General features: G+C 40.9%; 1 protein-coding gene across 1 annotated transcript in view; it reads left to right on the top strand.

The window, feature by feature from the left end:
- Positions 1-3,023: 3,023 nt before the first annotated feature.
- SGK1 (serum/glucocorticoid regulated kinase 1) overlaps positions 3,024-13,747 on the top strand; it is a 70,099-nt gene continuing 59,375 nt past the window's right edge. The window contains exon 1 of the mRNA XM_057364408.1: positions 3,024-3,173. Within this exon, the coding sequence (XP_057220391.1) occupies positions 3,105-3,173 (69 nt within the window). The 5' untranslated portion in view covers positions 3,024-3,104. The remainder of the gene's footprint in view (positions 3,174-13,747) is intronic.

Genomic DNA, 13,747 nt, shown 5'->3' with positions numbered 1-13,747 from the left:
GTCCTAGGTCATTCCCCTTGCAGTAAAGCACCTGCCCCAAAAAGCAAATGCTACAGGACTTTAAAACTATCAGGCTACTTTAAAAGCAGCTGGAGTTTTTTCTCTCTAATAGAAATATGCTTCRCTTAAGTGCACAGTTTGTTCAGCTGAAAAGAAGCAAACACCCAAAGAAAATAAACAGCAAAAACRTCCAGAGGTCAAGGCCCTGCCACCAGGACCCACGAGGTATCTCCACAGGGGCAGCTGCCACCCCCAGCAGCCCACAGGGTGCTGGTTTAGAAGGTTGGAAGGAGAATGGCTCTTCAGTCTGGAAATCTTATGGAGGAGGTAGAGACAACACAAATGCTTTTGTGAAAGAGAAGACAGTGCCCGCAGGAGAAATATCTGAGGCTGAGAGAGAGATCAAAGCTGTGGCTGAATAGATCAAAGATCTCAAAAATAAATGTACGTGCACAGCAAGCCGCCTGGTTTGCCTSAGTAAAAGTCATTCTTTTGACAATCTTTTCTTGCATTGCAGATTAGCCAACAAAGCACGTGGTGCTCAGAATGGAGTGCTGAGAGACGCCACCAGTGAAAAYTGGGCACTGGCCATTGTGTACATCTCTATCTGTAAGCACCAGAATACAGCTCTGACAGCTCTGAAGCACAGCAGAGGATTAATGAGAGATCAATGAGACTGAAGGATGGGCTCACTTCAGGGAAGCCTGGCTGAGGCATGTTGAGAATTCCGTATTTTCTGAAAATCCCCTCAATGTCCTTCTAGCTGGGCACTCTGAATCGCTGATCAGCTTTCAAGGGCTGGGCTGAATCGCTCCTTGGTAAAATCCATTAGCCCCAGACAGAGTAGCAGAGTGGAAAATTCCCTCTGTCCTTGCTCCAGAGACAATTAGTTATATAAAGTGAAACAATTCTGATGAGRTATTGGCTTTTCAGCCCCATGCTTCAGACAGTCCTGTAAGAACAWCCAAACTCAAAATTATGTCTTTTGTGCTGCTTGGACTTTGAATTGTAGTTTCCCAGTAAGTGCTCTCATTTGTGACCTGGAATGGGGCTGTACCTTCTCCTCGTAGCTGTGACCAGAATTTTCATCCTGAGCCCAAAAAATATTTCTTTGATTATTATTGTGACCACTGTGACTGCTGCAATGAAAGAAAAAGGGGAAAGCGAGGAAAGGGACAGAAAAGGACAGAAAAAGGATGGGAAAGAATGGGAAAGGGTAAGGGAAAAAATGGGGAAATGTGAAAGTCCAAAAGAGATTTTGGATAAATGCTATAGTACTACATCCTTAATAAATTCCAAGTCAAGATGGGTGCAGCCAAATCATTTACAAGCAGTTATTGAGAGATAAAGATACCAAGTGGGGAAATACATGTTGCTGACTTGTGAAAAAGTCACAGCCTACAAGCTGCTCAGCCTGGGGTCCCAGAGAGTTGCCCAGGTCTGCAGACCAGTGGGATTCTCTGGGGAACAGCCATAGTAGTACATGTAAGTTCATAGTTTCACCTCTACTTGCAACAAGGAGAAACTTGCACTGGGATAGGATATATAGCGTAGGTACTCTTATATTTAAAGGCTCTTCAAAAAGGGGATGAAAGAGAGAGGGAAGAGTGACAGAATATCTTCAAAGATTGCTGGAAATGGCTTTCAATGAAAAATATGAAATGCTCAGTATATTTACCTAACCATAGAGATGATTTACATGATATACATGATTTACATGCTTTACATGATTTACATAATTTGCAGACCAGTATCCCCAATCATACTTTATATTACAGGGCTGACCAGTCTTACAGAGAAAGGCTGGACCAGAAGGAAGCTAGGAAGCTAGAACCAGAAGCCTGATCAATATTAGAAATTAGGTCCTTTCTTGAAACTGATGTTTATTAGCTTGGAACATAGGCTGATAGGAAGTCATGAAAACCCTATTTTACTTTCCAAACCTGGMTGGAAAATATAGTTTAGTTAAAAGATACTTTACAGTTTAGTTAAGCACATATTATTGGATTCACTGGACTTGGAGAAATTTAACTCAAATGAATTTAATAAAAAAGCTAAAAAATCCTTTCAAGATCCTTTCAGTCCTGTTTTTCTGTAACAAAGTAACCCTTCTGGTTTTAAAAGAGATATATCTGTATTTCTGTGGAAATATCTGAACAAATGTCTGTGTCTGCTTGGCTCACATTTATCTGCATCACATGCAGCAAMCACACTTTATAGGAGCTGCAGGTTTCCTTTAAGCTCATTGAACACTCTACAGCATGTCCTGTCACATAACCCAGTGTTGCATTGATCTTCCGATGGGCTTTTTTCCAAAGCACCACTGTTTAATCAGAACAACATAAGATTTTTTTTTTTTTAATTGACCTGTGTCTCTTTTCTTTTTACTCAAAGACTGTTCACATATAAAATGACAGCTATCCCTGTCACTCTCCCAAGGGAAAAATATTGCCTTTCAGCACTTCTTTCCCTGAGCCTTCCTGCTATCCTTTGTATGGTTATTTGTGTTCGGCTGCTCTGCCTGTGCATCKCTCCCTCTCTCTCTCTCTGTCTCCTTCCCCCCCTTCCCCTCCCTCCCTCCTCCCTCCCTCTCTCTCTCTCTCTCTCTCTCTCTGCTGTTGCTGAACTGCAGCTCCCACTGAAATTTGCACAATCAAAACCAGCTCTCATCTCAAACAGCAGTGAATCACACCACCTGAAGAAGAATAGCGAATTGAGCCCGGTATCCTCTGCTCGTACAGCGTGTGGTACCAGCAGCACTCACAGGATGGATGGAGCTGGGTTTATGTGAGACCCACTTAGCCTGAGGTCTGCTGCCTGTGATCTGAAAGCTGTCACGGGATTTTACAGGAGTGTCTGTATTTAGGGGATGTTTTTAAGGAGCTAATAGCGAGCTGCCTCTGGAAGCTGGAAAAGGCTGCTGCTGCTGCAGTAGCTGGTGCAGCAGGATGAATGTGTAAAGGACAGCTGCCCGAGCTGTGCCGCTGAGCCTCCCGTCCTGCTCCGTCTTCATTAACTGCAAGGATACAGAAGAAAACAGATGCACTAAGCAAGTGCCACACTGGCACACTGGATCTATCACTGTGTACCCTTCACTGTGGAAAATGGTCAACAAAGACATGAATGGATTTCCAGTCAAGAAGTGCTCAGCCTTTCAGTTTTTTAAAAAGAGGGTAAGATTTTCCTTTAATTCTTTTTTTTTYCCCCTTTTATTATTGCTGCATTTATTACTTTGCCAGAGCAGAGAGAAAGTCATTGAAAAAGGAAGGTGTTTTACACTGGTCTCCTGCTGTTGTGAGCCCATGGCATGGGCAGTTCTGCTGAGCACCGAGGGCAATGGCAGTAGGTGAAGAGGAGCTGGGCAGGGGGATGAGCCGGGGGACCAAAGGCATTACGTCAGCACTCTTTGCTGTGGAATTTCATCTCTRTTGCTGCTGACCCCGGCGCTTGACGCAATACAGCCAGCTATCCGGGCTGGGATGATGCGCTCCAAAGCACAGTGCAGGGATGTTGCAGCTTGTCTCTGACTCGCTGCTCCACAACCACTTAGGGTTACGACTCCCTCCACACCTTCCATTTACTTWCCTGAAGTGTGGAATTACCCAGGTCTATTCATCTTCTCATCTTCACACAAAGTAGGAAAAAAAAGAGAACAAAGAAGCATTTGTGAGCTCAGGAAAAGACTTCACAGCTTGTAATTTGCCTGTAATCATAATTAAYGAAGGAAAAAAGAGTAAGACTGAGCTATACCTGGATTTGATTTTCTTTTATATTCTTTGACTTAGTCACAYAGATCAGGATTTAAAAAATATTTGTTGTGCCTTTTATGTTATGATTTACTCAAGGAAATGCAAGTGCAACTCTATTTCATCACTTTAAGTCCTTTCTGTTTCTTTGACTCTTTGCTAGTGACAATACTACACATTCTTTATTTAACTTGAGTAACAAAGTCACTTCCATGTGGCAGCACGACAGGCATTCTGAGTAAGTCTGAGTAGACCCAGACAGGAGAAGTAAAGCATCAGAAAGAGATTGTTAGCAGGGACTACACTATGGAAAGGATTTCCTGAGTGATTAAAACGACAACCCTCTCTTTAAACAGACTGGAGTAGGAGCAGATAAGCTGCTCCATTCACTCATTAGTTCATTCATTCATTCATCCCCATTCATTCTCTCTCTCCATTATGCCAAGAATATGGTCAGTCCATTTAACCCTTCAGGCAAAGAAGTTTACACCAGTAACTGATTTGTAAGCTGGGGTCAAACCCTTTTRGGCACCAAGATGCCACGTTTAAGGRCAGATGTGGAAAATGCTGGCAGGGTCATTCAGAGGRAAAAAGTGCAGTGTTAGCCAGTGTTTGCTGTTTCCAAGGTGGTTTGTAGAAGCCTCAGACTGATAACCCAAACAGCACATAAATTCCACCCAGAAAAATGGTTCTCATCCCAAGATGGTTCTCATTTAACTTTGTTACAGCACATACACGTCTGTTATCCAGCTCACCAGAAAAGTTTATTTGGCTTTTTAGAAATTGACTGAAGATTTTAATATAATTGTATTCTTAAAGAGGAAAGTAACTACTTGCAATTCCTGTATAAGATTCCTGTCTTGGCAATTGTCTTCAATCTGTGTTTAGAGCCACTGAGAAGTTATCACTGGAAACTTCTACCTAATTTTGTTCTATAAAAAGGGAAAATTTTGATTTGTAGGGCTCTTTCAGAGCTATGCTGATAATCAGTGAATTTTCAGTTGAAAAAGATTGTTAATTGTAGTCATAYTTGAAGAAACTGGCATGCTGCTACAGTCCTGGACAGTGGCTCAGGATAAATGGCTGTCTAATTTCTGAAGGTTTCATTTTAAMAGATGTTGCCCTTTTGCTATTGTGATGAAGGTAGATGAAATCAGTAAAACCAATTTAGAGACACAGGGAAGGGAATTCTCTCCTTGTACATTTCTGTCAATAAGTACCCATGTTCATTGATGTTTCTCTCACTCACCTTCCTCCCAGAAAATCCCCTTTGTCCAATGTCGGTGCTTAAAACATACACAAACAAAAAAAGCTTCATGTTCATAACATGTTGCTGGCTCCCAGAAATACATCTTGCACTTACTGGACTGGTGATGTGCTGCATGTTAACAGCTGGGAGGACAGGGAGAGATGGTTCAAGAGCTGGTTTGGTCCCCAGCCAGTGACCTGGACACCCTGGCTGAACAACCAGCAGAATCCTGTGTGTACACAAGTGCACTTATGAGATTTCTTGGTCTGAGTGTAGTGTGTGGCAGAGTTGTTTGACAGTTTGCACCAGTGCTCCATAAGCAGYATATCCAGCTCCACTGGATGCCTCCTACACTCAGAGTGAGAGGCAGGTCTTGCACTGTGGAGCCCGACAGTCCTGGCTGCAGGGTGAGGTGTTGCTATCCCTCTTTCCTGACAGAAGATTGAAGCCCAGAGATTTGTTATCTGGATAGTCTTCTCCCATATCACCAGAAGGGTCTATGATGAAATATATGGATGGGGCTCTGATCTAGTTTGGAATTGCTGTGTCCGTCTCCTCAAAATCTCACATTTCTAGTAGAGATGCTTTCCAAGTCTAATTCTAGAAAATCCAAATCAATATAGATTAAAACACCATAAATTTTTTTGAAATGCTACTATTTCTTCAACTCTCTTAGATTTTTTTTCTTTTTTTTGGAAGAAACTGCAGATGTATCTTCATTTTTCCRTTGAGCCTTATGTTTTCATTAAACTGCAATTCACTTTGTTGCTGTGTTCAAGAGTGCAGAAAGGACTGGCAGACCTCTGTGAATTTAGACTAGGCTGAAAGTGCTTTCAAACATTGACTTCAGATTGAGGACCAGATTTTTTTTTAAGCCTGGCTTATTCTGTGASGATAAAGTACTGACCCTCTGGGATGCTGCCTGCTGTGTCAGRTGATTCAGGGTATGGGCTAATCATGTCCAGAGGTCAGAGAACAGGAAGGAAAGGCTGAAATTAAAAARCAGCGCACTTAATTAACATAAAAGGGGAAACTATTTGTTTTACAGAATAGCCTGTAGCACTCATTTCTGCCAGGGTTGGAACAATGAAATAGGGACTTCATCCTCTTAAATGGGTGCAGCTTGGAAGAAAACCAGTGCATTTACAATGCCTATCTTGTTTTCTTTGCAAGAGGTGTAACAAGTAATTGTGCTTAGGACCAGAACTTTTAACAGTTAAATAACAGCTTTTAATTAAAGATGGCACAAATCTAAAAAAAGGAGGCAAGAGAAGAAGGTGGGTCATGTATAGGTACAAGGGGGAAATCTTAAATTAATCCAATGATGATAAATTTTAAACAGCATTATTCAAATAACATTGGGTCATGGCATAAAAGGATTACCTTCTGACAAGGTTGGGAGGTTAAAAGACATTGTCATCTGGTGGCACATGATTACCTTCATTTTTACTACCATCCTTTTCCCTGTCTATTGACATTGCATACTGGATACTGATATAAATAACAGAATAAACAGCTTTGGCTAATAGCGGTTGCAATATCTCTCTTTTTCATATACTAGTAGCAATTTGACTTTCTTAAAGTTAAATAAAAAGAACCTGCAGATTGGCAGTAGTTACATCCCCGAGGGGCTTACAGGTCTCATCCTTCAGAGCTCTGCAGGATTACCCACAGAGCAGGACACTTCCAATTCAAAAGATCATTAAAGGTGGTAAACCCACAAATATGCAATTGCTCTTTGGCCAACGGGATATCCCAGGGCAGAGGGGCTTTTCATTCTCACCTACTGCCATCTCTGTCAGATGTTTTTTGGCAAGTTGGGATTTGTGGTGTTTTCCCTGCCTCTTCTGTTGCACTGGCCTACTTTATAAAGATTTTGGATAATATTTTATAATATGTGACCTCCTCCATATCAAAATAATATGCCATGTCATATATTACAACACAAACTTATATGGTTAAAGCAGAATGAGTGATTATAAAATGTCCCTGCCATCTAAATCCTGTACTCATGATGTGGTAACATCAGTGAATATGGAAATTCATTATCCTCTTAGGTCTGGACCAAGACTAAATACAAATTTATTCAGAATGTGAAGAAGATAAATGACTGATAAATGGGAAAGAAATAGCTGGCTTCCATAAAAGGAAAAAAAAAAAAAGAAACAGGGCATGTCTTAGAGAGGAAGTTTATTGCAGTGATTAAGGATTTGCTAGTCTGAAACCTGATAAGGGAAAGAATATCCATAATCCTTTCTCACTGAGAAAATTTACATTAATTAGCAATTTAGGTCAAGCTAAAGTGAACRCGCAAGAAGGAAGAGAAAATAGTAACCTTTGTTTCCATGCAGTTTCTTTCAAATAAATAGTTTGTGGAAGCCATTCCTTTCTTTCTAAGCTGATATTTTGTGGCACTGCATACCAGCAGCTTTCTCCATGTACAGGCTGAAGAGACTAATTCACAAAMATCATCATGCATGAAGATGACAGCTCAGGCTGCATTAGAGCTCAAGGCAATACATGGCTGAGGGGACTGCAGAATTACCTGAATGCCATTTCTAGGACTCCAGTAATTTAGTGATACAGAAAGCCCTGGAATGCAGGCTTCCAGCTGACTTCCTACAGATTATGGTCCCTCTGGTAGATTGTGCTGTGGGGGACTGCTCTGCTCTGCYGCTTTTACAGGTCTACAAATCCATTTCAGGGCTGGAGTTACCTTTTCTTCAGGGTAATTGTGAGCTTACCTAGCAGAAAATAAGTGAGAGACAAAGCTGACTGTACCTTAGGAAAATCTCGGCTTTATATGGGATGGATGATTATACCGCTTCTTTTCTTAGCGGCCTGGGTCAATGTCACAAAAGTACATAAATTTTAAAGCTGATTTCCAGAGACAAGGATGGTGGCTGACTGGAAGAGAGGCAGAGATTTGCTGCAGCAGAGACTTTTTTTCCCATCTCACTTGTTCTGTGTAGAGAGGTGCTGAGTACCCATGGATCTTCTTAGCATCAGCCAAAGCTGTGAGCACTCAGCCTTGCCTACCATGGCCCCAAATGCCTTTATCATCTATAACTTRAGCATTTCAGACCACAAGTGCCATGGGGATTTAAGGTTACTGAGCTGAAGATGGGTATATATGTCTAAGGTGATTCAAACTTGCTACTGACACTCATTGAGTTGACCTATAATTTTATTATCTTCTGTCTATCAATTGTTTTCTGAAAAAGCCTGTTAACACATGGATGAAATATGAGAATGGGTGAGAAACTGTGTAAGGCCTCAGTACTGTTTTTCCATAAAAACCTTTGTTTTGTGCTGTCTTTCCATTAAACACTCACAACTTCAGGTCAGGATCACTGCTAATATTTTGATTTTCAGTTAGTATACAGGAAAAGATTTATGGGACAAAACTGGCAACTTCTAGACAAGAAAGTATCTGTGAGTCCCTTGTTTAAACTAAAATATGAAAGTGTTGTTAAAAATCAAGTATAAAAGCTTGAAATAAAATGAGTAAAAGGGAAAAGAAACAGGGAAGGATAGAGGAATGACAGCAGAAAGAGAGAAAAGGCAAGRAAAAAAAAGAYCRARAGCAAGTAATGTCTTCTCATTYCTTTTTCCTTYCTCCTTCCCCAAACCTTTCTCTTTCATAAAAAATGTAATACTAGAAAGCTCATCCATACTCTTTAGGCTTGATCTCCTTTCCTAAATATGCTTCGTAATTCCTACCACAAATTTGTCAAGCTAACACTTGAAATTACCCAGTTTTCTTCCAGTTTTGAAAAAGTCACTCTGCTTGAAAATTTAGAAATCTTCCTCTCATTTTCARCTTAGTTTTACAYATGGCAAATTTATTCCCATTTGCTYTTCTACTGACACAAAGCAACAACTTGTATTGCTCTTACCCTTCCCTCAGATATACAACCACTGGTATATTTATAGACAGGAGTAATTTCTTCTTTCAGCTGTATTTGCCTGGCTAAATAAGCCAACTTCCTTTAGACTCTTCCTTTAGGATAGACTTTCCATTGCCCAGTAACTCTAGCAGACAGAGGCAGCTGTCACATTTGCTGGCCAAGAGATCTCTTTGGAGTGACCAAAGCATCCATATATTCCTCTTTCAAAGTTCTTTCTCATGGAGTCTGCTACACACTTCTAATCTCTATCCCACTCTTCTCCTCCCACTCTTATCCTCTTTTTCTGAGCAGACCTTGGTGTCACTGGCAAATTTTCTGAGCACAAGTCCATGCTCTGTATCAAACCCATATTCAGCAGTAACTTTTCTCTTGACAATACACTTTTAGTCTGTTTCTTTATCTCATTATTATTTKTGTTAATTATTATTCTCCATTTTAACTTATTTCCCCTGTGTTATCAGTGTGTTACTGAGTTACCAAAGACTGTATGGATTAGATGATCTRCATTTGTCTCATCAGGCAAGTCTGGCATAGTGGTAAATGCATGTTCCATGTAATCTCATTTTCTACTGAACTCTGCAAAATTTGTCCTCTCTTCAGCTGTGGTAAGGGTTTTTTTCTGTTCACAGAGTCCCACAAGGTTTTTCCTTCTATGCTGTACATCAGTGTTCTCCAGTGTATACCAGGGTCCTCTGGAAAACTCAGAGGTAGAATTGATCTAAAGATTTACTTTTTATCATCTCTACTCACTCTTTCTGAGCAATGAGCTTATTTTTTTTTTTTTAATTTCATATTCTGACTAGATTTTTCCAGACTGTCTACCACTTTGAGGTCCTCATTATCCACCATCACTAAAATCAAATAGCAGTGGGGAGAGGTCCCTTTGAGAGCCTGCTCTGGCTCATTCCTTYCAAGATCAGATTAGATATTGCTTGAGCCTGAAGAGTGCTTTGGTCTCCCTTCATTACATSCCTTCAGAGYTGAGCATGGCTTCTGTTTGGGGAASGGCCAGCTGTGAGATCTCCCAGTCTTCTGCCAAGTGCATATTAACAGTGTTTCAAATGCCACAGAGTCTGAAGGCAAATTCTTAGAGCAATCCTACCCCRGACACAATGTTGTCACTGCTATCATAACTCAGCTCAGCAGCCTTAGTAACATTTACCCTTAGTCAAAACATCCAAATTGTCTGAAAAACATTGTGATGCAAGAAAATGTCAGCAAGAAGTACAGCACAGAGGGTTTTGGACACCCTTAGCTGTGTGGTAAGAGGTGATGCAAACTGAGATACTGAGAAAGCAGACTGCTGTGTCTGCTGAAAAATCAATGTGGTTGCTCAGCCAAGTGGAGAGATTGATAAATGTGATCTGGAGGGGCTGGGAAGGACTAACTGGAACAACTCTGTGTCTATGTTACCCTGTCTGCTWATTAAAGACATGGCTTTGATGAGGGTTACAAATTCAGGGGAGGTCAAGGGTTGTGTTCACAGAGAAAGGAATCAGAGCACTGAAAGCAAGGGGAAAGCCTATATCCTTCTAACAAATTGGCTGATGTAAAAAAGGAGAAGGACAGGAACCATATCAGCAGAAAAACATGTAAATGCTGAAATAGTGGAAAACCAAGCGAGAGCTAAACCCACAAAACAGTGTTGCAAAATCAAATCAATAAGACAGGTTTTTTTTCTAAATAGCATGTTATAACAAAATAATTGTTAGTGGCTGTTATTTACAACAATAGCTTTATGGCAAGATGATTAAACATAGGGAGTAAGAAAACAATAGCTCCAAAAGCAATGAATTTTAATGTTTATTGAAGACTATGCACTGAGAGATTTCCAGATCAGCTCACAAGCAATTAACCAAGACTCAAAACATCCTTACCCATTTCACACGTAAGTGCACAAAGAGAAAATAGGTAACTCAGTCAGACAAATTCACACACAAGACAAAAGTTACTCTTTCTTTCCTGACCCTTACTGTGAGTTTCCACCACTAAAATAAAAATTTCCTTTTCTTGAAARAGCAGCAGCAAACATCTGATGGAGTTTGCTGTGGCTGAAATTTATGCAGACATTTTAAGCAGCTTAACAACGCCAGCACCGAAATAATTTTTTTCAAGTGGTCAGAAGTGTTTAATAGAGTCTTGCTGACATGGCAGTGGTATCAGAAGATGCTAGATACTGTGTTAAGTTGAAAAGATATTATTTCCAGCMTACTCAGCTCATTAAAAATTGCAAAAGAAAAAGGCATGACAAATCGAGATTCTGCCTGCCCTGCAAAGTCAAGAGTGCCAAGAGTTTGTATTCTAAGTGTCTTCCAGCATGACCAAGCCTGTTCCCATCAGGAAATGGCTGAAGAGCTGACAGCTCAAGACTGGAGCCCGCTGTGCTCCATAACCCAGTGCTTATTTAACCTAGCTTTCGTGTCTCCCACAAGCAACCCCCAGTAACCAAATTTCTGCATGACATGAAGCACACAAGATGAGCTGTGCACGGGGAAGGGGAAACCTCTTTGTGCTGCAGGTGTGGACAGCCCTGGTTTGGTGTGCACCAGCAGCAGCACCAGCAGCAGCAGCAGCAGCAGCAGAGGCAGCAAACCATTTCATGTCCCAATCCCAGTGAATGAGGAGCTGTGTGTACAGTCAGCTGCTGCAGCTCAGTAGCCCAAGGGCCACGTTTTCAGCTGCCAACAACCTATCTGCTTGTGCTTTTTGGGGCCACAGAGATTTGTACTCTGTGCTACCCATGCCATGGATGTTCAGTTGTCCTCTGAAAAGAGCCAGAGGACTATACAAGTTAAAAATCCCTCTCAGTCAGAGAATGCACATCAGGACTTTCCTCAAAACATTCAGTACTCAAAAGGAGGAAGGGGAACCCTGCATCCACTGCCCCACTGCCTCACTACAGGTATGTTATGGGGATGGAATGTGACCTGGGGTTCCTGTCTGGAAAGGCTCCACTCTCACCTACCCACAGCAGCACTCTTTCAGCATCTCTGAGGCCTGGGACTTTTTCAGCATGGTTTCAAAGGAGCTACCTTACACCAATACTGGGTGCTAAAGGAGTGCACAAGAAATCAAATTCATTGCAACTTAGACTTCTGTGTAACATTTGACCCTGGGAATCTATCTCAGCTCTCCCAAGAGGCATCATCTGGCCAGCTGTCTAAACTGCAAGCTCTTCAGGGTAGAGAAAAAGAGACTGATATCATCTAAATAATTCAGGTTCAAATCTCAGTTGAGACCTCATGGAGACAAGATAGTGAAAATCACTATCTACTATTGCCATCAAAATTATTTTTATATGGCTGACTGGGAAAGAGTTAGGGGCTTTTCTACTTACAGATAGGAAAGATATTTTTTATTTTATGCTCTGTTTTTATTGGATATTTCACTTTCTTCAGTCAGTTCCTATTTATGTTTTTCACTGGGGCTGTTAAAAGTTTTCAAGTGTGTAGCAGAAATAAGTGGAAAAGGTTGTTAAGCCAAATGCTTGAACAGTGGGTCAACAATAAAAATTTAGATGTATTGAAAAATATTTTACAAATAATAGATCCATAAAATGGCTTGAAATTCTTTCCATGCTGATTAATTAAAAGCTGTGGAAAAATGTATAGATATTTCAGTATCTTCTGTTTTCTGAAAAGATCTCTGCATTATTCGAATGAAAGACTGCTAAGCTTTAATAGCCCAGCTGTAGGTAGGTTGGAATTTGAATGATGATAATTTATTTCTTGCTTTAAAAGTAATGGCATTTTGAAGCACATTGACATTGCTTGGCACACTCTGATTCATGCAAAACTTTGGATCCCACATTCCTTAAAGGTCAACTTARAGGAGGGCTCCTTGCAAGAACAGTCATTGTAACATGGACTTTTCTGGTTGGAGTGTTGGACTAAACCTCTGTGCTGTGGGAACAAAGTCACTGTGGGAATCCTCTGTGTAAAAACTTTCTGACTGCTAGGCTGTGGTACAAAGAATAACTGTAAGGAAAGGCATGTGAAGAGAAGATAATGGAAAGTAATGTTGGAGGAGGACAGCCTGTGATACACAAGCCAAAGCAATCTTTAGCTCAGCAGTGTGACCTTTTCTTCTCATGCCAGCAACTGGAGGTGTGATTAAAACCACCTCTGCTGTGCCTCCACATTTAGTGTTCAATTTGCTCGCTGGTTCCACATCATCTTCTCTCCTGCTCCATGGACACCCTGTCCCTTTATACAGTGATATCACTTCAGACTGATTCTCCTTCATCTCAAAAACWGATAGAAAAGTTAATTAGTTACCAAGTTTTTTTATTTATGACTGCTAATGAGGGATGGGCTTGACCTCTCACAAAAAAAAAGATGAACAAGAGCGCTGCTAAATCCTTAGCAGCTCTGTAGATGGGCATCCTAAAGATGCAACCTTCATCCAGAGACATCTCTAATACCACCAAGACCTCTGGGGAGGTGGAGAGGCAAGAAGCAACACAGTCATCAGGTGGGGATTTAGAGTCTCTCTTCATGATCTTGGCCCTGACCCTTCTATTTTAGTTTTTCAGTTTGACAATGTCTCCATAGTGCATAATATCAGGAGTTATGATAGGAGGAGATGGGAGATGTATATTTTTGATAAGGAGATGATGACATTTGGTTCACCCTGTCAGAAGCATCAATTAGTGTCCATTCTTTCCTAAGCCTGTGGTGTCCCTGCATGCACCTTCTGGAAGGTCCCTGTGAGAGGAACAGGTCTCATTTCAGATTAAAATGTTCCTTCATTTTTTATATCTCTTCTTTTGTGCTGCTTTTTTTTAATGTTCCTTCATTTTTTATATCTCTTCTTTTGTGCTGCTTTTTTTTTCCTTTTTT

Source organism: Malurus melanocephalus, unplaced genomic scaffold (assembly GCF_030028575.1).
Source record: "Malurus melanocephalus ecotype Western Australia unplaced genomic scaffold, MMel_1.1 scaffold_38, whole genome shotgun sequence".
Taxonomy (NCBI): Eukaryota; Metazoa; Chordata; class Aves; order Passeriformes; family Maluridae; genus Malurus; species Malurus melanocephalus.
Note: the sequence above shows the minus strand (reverse complement) of the source record. Positions and strands in the feature narration are given on the sequence as shown.